Source organism: Papaver somniferum, chromosome 3 (assembly GCF_003573695.1).
Source record: "Papaver somniferum cultivar HN1 chromosome 3, ASM357369v1, whole genome shotgun sequence".
Classification (NCBI taxonomy): Eukaryota; Viridiplantae; Streptophyta; class Magnoliopsida; order Ranunculales; family Papaveraceae; genus Papaver; species Papaver somniferum.
Window position 1 is genome coordinate 5366632 of NC_039360.1, and position 9793 is coordinate 5376424.

The window sequence follows — 9793 nt, forward strand, 5'->3', positions numbered from 1 at the left end:
AGGAAATTTCCAAGCTTTGGAAAAGAAGCTTTTTAACTTTCAAAAGTCTTCTTTTAGAATTTAAGTTTCGACTATGTTTTCCGATCAATGCTAATATCAAATGTCGGAATACATTGTAATAGATGATCATTTAGGTGGTCTTGGTCCAGGAGATATCTATGGCCTTGTAAAATTTTTTGTTATTGGGACTTATCAAATGCACTAATAACAATAATGCACGTACTAAGAAAGATATGAACGTGTCCATCCATCTCATAAAATTGAAAATGTGCTTCAAAAAAAATTAAAAATGTTAAATTTTTTGTTCATGGTTTAGCCTATCACACGAGTGACATATTCCTCATTCTTGTTCTTTCTTTGCCTTCCCAAAAAAATTTACAACAAAGAGAGAATTCGGAGATAACGGGAATAAATTTCGTGAGATATTCTGGATGCAAATTAGGGAAAGTTCGTTAGCGAAAAAGGGGAATTAGTTAGATTCTTAATTAGGAGAAATTTTCTGAAAGAAGATATCGAAGAACAAATCTCCAAAGTTTTTTTTCAGCTAACCCTAAATACTTTTGAGCGGGATGAAAATAAAATTGAAAATCTTTTGGGCGGGATTGCTCCCGCTTGGTGTGAATTTGTTCTCCTATATAAAGATCCCCAACACATGAAGAGTTGCATCCAATTTCATCTACATCTTAGTAAGGTATATTTTTTTTTTCAATCTTCTTAGGTTAAAGAGAGAACCTAAGGTGTCACTATGGATTTCCAAGAATTTGCATCTAATTCTTTTGGAAACGACATTGATGTATATTTGCAACCTATTATGGAAGAATTGAAAGAATTATGGGGCGTCGGTGGTAAGACTTACGATCCTGCACTAGCTATGCTCTCTAGGAGGAGCACCAAGAGGCAGTTGGAACTGCCAAGAAAGAGTATGTTTTATCCCGAAGGCTGCTTGATGGATCGAATAATGGAAGAGGACTTGCTCCACTTTACTTCGAGATACTTGAATTATGCAGAGACACAACCTGCTAAAAAAATGGAAGAGAGTTGTATGACTGCACTCGATTAGGCCAAGAATTCTATCTCGTTTTGTTAAAAGTTCCAAACTATTCATGATTCAGGTGGTCTCAAGTAATTCATAAGAAACAATGTCGCCTTAAAATACCTTTCAATTCTTGTTTCTTGTAAGTTGATTGTACGGATACTAAAATTTCTGGAAGTCATTAATAATAATAAATACATAAGATTACTTGTTAAATTATTTTACTTAATCATTCTTAATCCTTCTTGTTAAGGTGATTTTGGATTGAAATGTATGGTTAGAATAGCCTTAAATGTATTTGGTTATGCAGTCCATGTTCTCCCAATGCAAACTGCTGCAGTTTACATGTATTTGGTATGCAGTCGCTGTGATTTCATTCTTAGAGCGGCTTTGATGTATATTAATCTGTGTTGGTCGGCAGCGTAGTGCTTTCACAGGCATAACTTGTTTTTATTTTGCAGTCTCATTCCCCGTCTCAGTTCTTGTCTGTTGAGATTGGTTTTCTTTTTTTTATGATGTACCTTGTATTTGGCTTTTCAATTTCGAAAAAAAAATAGCATTTGCAGTCGCTGCACAAGATAGCCTGCTCTTAATCATTCTTAATCCTTGAACGATATTTATTTGGCAGCAATAAATTAAATATAATATATATTTTACCAAACACGTACAAGATACTAACCTTATTTTTAGGATCTCATCGTTTACCAAACACGCCTTATATTTTACCAAACACGTACAAATTCCTTCCAAATTCCCCCCTCGGAAAATATTCTAAGGAAAGAAAGCTAACCAAATGGAAAGATTTGATACGATCCAAAATTCTCCCGCCTTGTTTTCCCTCCATTATTTTTTCCTTCGATCTTTATTCGCCCCAACTCATTATTTTGCCGAGTATTGAGACTTGAGAACAAACACCAAAAAGCAGAGGAGGAAATTGAGCAGGTACGTTTTTTCCCGGTAGAAGTTGAATGATTAAACTTCAATTTATGTGATAATAAAGCATGGGATACCTGCGTTGTATGTCAATTTTATGTTTATCAACTCGAATCGTGTTAGCCAGTCAGTTAGAATGGTTAGTAATATTGGGTTTTGTTTGAATTAAAGTTTCTTGTGTACCATTAGAGAATAAATTTATGCATATAACATGTTTGTAATATCACCTCTATTATTTTTGGTACTTGAGTTTCAATGTTAAGAGTTACTGGAAACTTAGTCTTGATGATGAAATTTTAGCAAGAACTGCGAATCCATTTTTCTGATATCTTGTTTGATAAGGATGAAAAGAATAGTAATAGGATATATGGTAGAATATCTATGCTTGTTGTAGTTAGTGTTAGACTATTCTGCCGTCTATATCGATGACGAAATTGAAACATCTGTATTGGAGTTTTCTCAAGTTTGCGTAGCTTGCTCCTATAATATATTTCTGAACTTTCTCATTGGCGATGGAAATGCTAATCTCACTTTACTGTTTTCCAGGGATCCCTCCTAAAGTGTATTTGTAAGCTGCTGCCCAGATTAGATTTAAAGAGATTACCCTGGCGTTCAGTATGGATTTCGAAGAAGATGAAACTATCGACAAGAGTTGGTTGGAACTGCCAAGAAACCATCTTTACTATGAAGCGGGTGTCAAAAATTTCATGAAATTTGCGTGTTGCGACTTAGAACTAGGGGAGGAAATATGGTGTCCGTGTAGAAAGTGCAATAACAAAAACTTACTCAAACCAAGTAAGGTGGAGGCACATATAATGTGGAAAGGGTTTCTGCAAGGATATGTCCATTGGATATACCATGGGGAGGGTGAGGAGGAGGACTATATGTCTACTGGTACTGTGATTGGGGATGAAGACGACCGAATGAAGGAACTGATAAATGAGATGGTGCCTGATTATGATGAAGATGCTCCAAAAGACGAAGCTTCAAATTTTTACCAGGTCCTGGAAGATGCAAAGGTTCCACTATATCCTGGTTGTGAAAAGTACTCACGGTTGTCCTTTACTATACACTTGCTTCACATCAAGTGCCAAGGTGGTCTGAGCATCAAGTGGTTTAATGTGCTACTGAATCTCTTGATCAAGGCATTTCCAGATGCCAAACTTCCAAGGAACTTTTACGAAGCTAGGAAAACAATCAGTAACTTGGGTCATAGCTACACTAAGATCGATGCTTGTCCTAATGATTGCATGTTATATTGGAAAGATGACGCAGATAGAAATGATTGTCGGGTATGTGGTGTTTCTAGATGGAAAACCGTTTCATCTAATACTAATAACGGGTCAGAAAATAGAAGGACACCGAAAGGGAAGAAGATTCCTGAAAAACAACAAAGGTACTTCAACTTGAAGCCCAGACTTCAAAAGTTATTTATGTCTCCACAGCCTGTTACTGATATGCGATATCATGCTGAAGAACGTATCAATGATGGACTTTTGAGACATCCTGCTGATGCGAAGACATGGAAAACCTTTGATAAGAGGCATCCAACATTTGCAGCTGACCCTAGGAATGTGAGACTTGCATTAGCAAGTGATGGCATGAATCCTTACGGAAATATGATGAATCCGCATAGTACATGGCCAGTGGTCCTAATCATCTACAACTTACCACCATGGGAGGTTATGCAAGAGCAAAACTTCATTTTGTCTATGATAATTTCGGGACCCAAGTCACCGGGAAATGATATCGATGTATATTTACAACCCCTTATAGAAGAATTGAAGGAATTATGGTACGTTGGTGTTACCACTTACGATGCTTCGAAGAAAGAGTATTTTCAGTTACGCGCAGCATTGCTTGGCACTATTAATGACTTTCCTGCACTAGCTATGCTCTCCGGGTGGAGCACCAAGGGGTCCTTAGCATGTCCGTGTTGTGGGTCCGACCCATGTTCAACTCGACTGCGGTATGGAGGTAAGTTTTGTTACATGCAACATCGTCGGTTCTTGCCTGCTGATCACAAGTGGCGACAACAGACAACACCCTTCAACGGGGAAAAGGAGCTTAGAGAAAAACCACTTCTAATGAATGGGGATGAGATAAATCATCAGTTGGCACATTTTGAGCAAGTAGAATTTGGTAAGAATGCCAAACAGAACGGTCTGACACCAACAGTACCGGTCGATTTTGACCACAATTGGAAAAAAAAAGTGTATTTTTCGGGAAGAGTTGCCATATGTGAGCACAATTTTGTGTTTCCATAATCTTGACGTGATGCACATTGAGAAAAATATCTTGGAAATTTTGTTGGGAACAGTAATGAAAGTAGAAGGGAAGACAAAAGACAATATCAAGGCCCGTTTTGATCTCAAGGATATGGGAATAAGACCGGAGTTACATCCGAAAAAAAAAGGAGACAAATTTGTTATGCCACCAGCTAGGTATGTGATGTCCACGAAGGAGATGGATACTTTTTGTAGGACTTTGAAGGATATCAAGGTTCCCGATGGATATTCATCAAATATTTCTCGTTGTGTTAATGTTAAAGATCGAAAGATTATGGGTCTGAAAAGTCATGACTGCCATGTGCTAATGGAATGCTTACTGACGATCACGTTACGAGGATTACTTCCTGAGGATGTGTATGACGTAGTGAGTGAGCTTTGTATGTTTTTTAAAGCGTTGTGTACACAAGTTCTCAACATAGCGGATCTAGACAAACTAGAAGACATAATTGCAATTACTTTGTGCAAGTTGGAAAAAATATTCCCCCCGGGATTTTTTGTCGTGATGATGCATTTGCCAATTCATCTACCACAACAAGCAAAGGATGCTGGTCCAGTTCAATATCGTTGGATGTACCCGATTGAGAGGTATGGTTTAACCATTTTCTGTATATTCTGAATTCTAAATATTAATGTTAATGATAGTTTTCTTACATCAGTTCAAGAAAACAAATATACGATTCTTAGATACTTCACACACATTTTTTCTGTACTTTTTGCAGTGTATATTTGTACAATTTTACTTAAATTACGCCAGTGAATTCTAATAAGAATTACATTTTAGGTATCTGCGCAAGTTAAAGTCTTATGTGCGAAATAAAGCATGTCCAGAAGGCTCTATGGCTGAAGCATACTTAATAGAAGAGAGCCTCACTATGCTTACGCGATACTTGAACAGTACTTATACAAAATTCAATCGGGTCTCAAGGAATGAGGATTACGAACAACCACCCTCACGTGAGAAATTAGTCGTTTTCAGACAATCTGGTCGGCCCATTGGAGCTGAAACTTTGGGAACGCTTGAGGACTCAGAAATGCAACAAATCCAACTTTATGCTCTGCATAATACTGCAGAAGTGGAGCCGTACGAGAAGTATATACGTTTTGTTTTGCTTTTAAGGCCAATAATCTTTAAATTGTGTCAATTCAGTAGTTAACTATATGAAGCATTCCACTTACAGTGAACATAGAGAAGAATTAAAAAGGCGTGGCATAAGAGATGCTGACGTTGAAAGAAGACACAACGAAGAATTTCCTTTTTGGTTTGCCAGCAAAGTAAGTGCGTTTATATATACTCAAACACAATACATGTTTTTAGGATTTCATAACCTGAACTAATATATGAATATATGTACATGAATAGATATATCAACTGCACAAAAATGGTATGGTGAGTGATGAACTCTATTCGCTGAGTCAAGGTACTAATAAAGAGTGTTCGTCTTTCAACGGATACATCATCAACGGGTTCAGATTCCATAAAAAAGCTTGGGAGATGCGACGGAAGACACAGAATAGTGGAGTATGTATAAAGGGAGGGGAAGGTGAAGATGATGATATGAATGATTATTATGGAGTGGTATCTGAAATTATCGAGGCACGCTATTTAAACCAATTACGAATTCTTTTTTTCAAATGCAATTGGCGTCCGGTTGCAAATCAAGGTGGCTCCAAAAGAGATAGCTACGGATTTACTTGTGTTAATCTCAACAGAACCTGTTATGCGAATGAACCATTTGCGTTAGCGCACCAAGCACAACAGGTTTTCTATATGAAGGACATAAAGAATCGAAAATTGGAAGTGGTTATAAAAACACGACCTCGCTGCTCTTATAAGATTCCAGAAAAAAATTCAGTGGAACTTATTGCACTAGAAAACTCGAGTTCTGATGAAGCGTATCAAGAATGGTATTCAAGTTATTCAATCAACGATCTTAGACGAGTGCCCCAACAAGATCACAATGAAAATATGGTTTGGGATAGGACTGATGTTCTACCAGAAACCATCAGCCATGAAGAAGTAATAGCTGCCATCCAAAGACAAGAGGAGGAGGAGGAGGAAGCTGATAGTGACGCAGTTTACACCACCGACGAAGATGATGACTTTGAACTTGGAGATATGGGATTCTGATAGCCTACATTTTGGGAAGGTGAGGTTTTTGCACGCTATGGTGGAGAATGCACCATAAGAACAATGCTCCAGAGGTGCGGTTGCTACCGTGAATAAGGCATTCCTCCATGGGGAACCTGGTATGCATATGTGGATTCAATAAGACTTTTGGTTAATAATCTAGCGTAATGAAATAGTTCTTTTTTTTAAGCTTTATCCACAAATAATGAGCAAGACCAATCGATTAGCCTTTTATCCCAGTACTCTACTCTTCTGACATTTAGCGAAGTTATATATTTAAGTTATAACCCTAACGTGAAAAGAGTGATTGTCTTTTGTATGCTTGCAACTTTTTTCGCATTATTTATTATTCCTTTCAAATTGGACCGAAATGTTATAATGCCGCAGCCGGCACTCAGCAGGCCATCCCATGTTCCATCTGATATTTTTTTTCTGTATTTCAAATATACGTACCACTAATTTTAATATTTTCTTGGATATTGATATTACGTACCAATTGGCTTGGTAATTGTTAGAAATTGGTTTAGCACTGACGCATGGTGTTTAAACAACTTTATTACTAAATTACTAAACAACAATATCATCTATACAAATGTGATCACAATAACATGCGTGCCTAGATTTTGATCTTAGAGAACTTAGCGACAAAGCTTCACTACACCAACAACTTAGTCATTCCCTTATTAAATTAATATCTCTTCTTTAAGTTAAACTACTAAGAATCCTAAGTTTTTTTTTGGAAGTAGCTCAATGAATATGCCTACTGTAGTTGGCATGGTTAGTTCCCAAAGTTCTATTCAACTAGGCTTTCTGGTAGTTGTGTTATTTTAGTGGCTGAATAGAGGGTTAGGTAACTAATATCCCGCCGTTGTTTTTTTCCAAGTGGTTGAATGTCTCAAGCTACTAGCGCATTTGTTTAGTTGGCGCATACTTATTTCTAAAGGGTTTTAGAAACTATAGTTGCTTACCGTTTAGTGGCTCAAATCAATACACCACCACAGTTGCCTTTCCTAGTGTCTTAAACTGTGAAGCAACTAAATTTTTTTTTTGTTGGAAAATTTTAGTAGCCTTTGGTCAGTTTTTTTGTAGTGGTTTAGGGTCCGAAATAAGAGAAACAGTAAACTTCCAGGAGACCTTCAAAAAAAAATTGAGCTGGCATGTAGTCCAAGGTTTTGGCCACAACTCCTTACTTGTTTATCCAATTTCTATGAAATTTTGATATGATGTATAAAACATACATATGAATATAATGGTATATGACTTAAACCTAGATTCCTTACCAATTGCTCCCAGTTCTGCATCTTATACAGGGCAGTATAAAATCTCTTCAGTCGGGCTTATTAAAAAACGTGTTTCATGACTTCCATACCATTTTCTCATGTCTTGGATGCATAATAAAGAACTTAGATAGTGTTAGTTCACTTAAATTCTGGATTTTATGATTTCATTTGGTTTCTATGCTCGAATTGCTCTAATCTCATGCAATCTTCGTATTAGGTACCGAATACCGAAGTTGGGAATAATGGAGCGAATGACGACTCAAAACGTATGGTGAACCAAGTTGATGATGTTATGACCTATGCACCTCAATTTCATGAGAATTTTTCTACTAAGGTTGTCGAGGAAACTGAGACTCCAGTTGTTATTGCTCTGACAGACGAAACCGAGCCAAGAGCAGAAGAGACTGTCCCAGAAGAAGCTGTTGCAATGGCTATGGAAGCTGCTCCGGTAATTGAGAATCGCATAGTGATACACGAGTACCCTAATGCAGGGATTGTTTACGATCCTCCATTTGGCGCTTCACTCCCGTATCACGTATCTATTGGCGGATTCAGTGTTCCCACTGGGTATGCCAATATGTATGAGGAGTTGTGGAAGATGTATGGCCAGATTGTCGTTACAAGAGATCCTGAACGTAGCTACTTCTTGAATGTGCAATTAGGAAACATATTGCGTGTCATAGATGATATTCGTACCAGGCCCAGAAGTACTGTCACTCGAGATGTACTCTTTGATTGGGAGTACAACTTGGAGAAATCTGAAGAACTTGGTTTTAATTTGAAGTGGCTTCGTCAGAAGATCAACACCATCAAGGATGCAGTAATGAAAAGTATATCCTTTACCAGTGATGCCATGGTGGAGAAAATGTCCAAGATTGCTGAGTTGACTGAAAAGCTGGAGTTGGAGAAAGTGGCTTTGCGAGTCTTGGAGAATGATGAGAAGCAGAAATCGTACTTTGATGGATTCCTTTAGTTTTCTTTCCATAATCTCTTGAACTTTGAACTTCTGAATGATGTGAGGTTTTATTTTGTTTTTGAATTTTTTGATTGGTTTTGAATTTATGAGCGACTGAGGATTTTCTTTTGAATTCTGGATTTGATGGAGATTTTTCTTAAATAAAAGAACTTTGATAAATTGTTGAATTCAAATACTGGATGCAAGTATCGCAAACGTTTTGGAGGAATTGAAAATATAGGTAAAAGAAAATCCTAAGATGCAAACTCCGGATGGGTTGAGCGTTTTTCTTGGACATAAAACACCCAATGTTGAATGCTTCATGCGTCAAAAATCTTGAGCCAATTCTTATGAACCACTGGTATACTTGTCTTTCCCTTGATGTCAGCCAATTTGTAGTATCCTCCATCTACTGACTTAGCAATCATAAAAGGTCCTTCCCAGTTAGAACTCTTTGCGGAATGCAAATTACGTTTAGTTTCCTTAAGAACCAAATCTCCTTCATGAAATTTGTTAGGTTTGGTTGCTCGTCCCCTGAATATATTTTGTTGGTTCGGAATTCCTCGTACAATAGGATTTCATGTTGGTGGATCTTTCCAATTCTGCAGCACATGTGGACACTCGTGCAAGGGGGAATATTTAGGATATTGATTGTGAAATTCAGTCATTATTCTAGCAATGACTGTGTTGGTGAGATGCTGGATTTGGAGAGGCTTTGCGCCTAACCACTTAGTGAAATATTGTTGATGAGAGACTAACCATTCATAACATTTGGCGATAGCTAGGTTTTTAGCAGAACCGAGCCCCAAGATTAAGGTAGCATATTTGAACGTTGGTAATACATATGCATCAGGGGGAATAAGACTTTCCTGAGTACGAAACCTTATGAAAAATTCATGTGCGCTTTCTTCAGGTTTTCGTGTGAGTTCCATCAAGGCTTCGAATTTTCCCAGATGTTCGAATGGTGGGTCGTTCTCCACTTCTTCCGAGTCAGAGCTTTCTTCAACATAAAAAATGTGTGACTGAAGATGTTGCAGCGACCTTTCCATCATGAATCCTTGTCCGCCGAAGAATCATATCGTTTCCTGGATTCTCTTTAATTATGTAAAACTTAGTTTCAGTCCAAGTTGAATCGTTTTCATCTTGAGAATGAAGTAACCGTAAGCATATCTG

At 37.5% G+C, this 9793-nt stretch overlaps 1 protein-coding gene across 1 annotated transcript; it reads left to right on the top strand.

Moving 5' to 3' along the window:
- The first annotated feature begins 2583 nt into the window (after positions 1-2583).
- LOC113358944 lies at positions 2584-4233 on the top strand. Its single transcript, XM_026602654.1, has one exon. The coding sequence runs from the start codon at positions 2584-2586 to the stop codon at positions 4231-4233; it is 1650 nt and encodes a 549-aa protein (XP_026458439.1).
- Positions 4234-9793: the final 5560 nt, after the last annotated feature.

Excerpts from the sequence above, each read along its gene's own strand:
- LOC113358944 (XM_026602654.1), top strand. The coding sequence starts at position 2,584 with ATGGATTTCGAAGAAGATGAAACTATCGACAAGAGTTGGTTGGAACTG.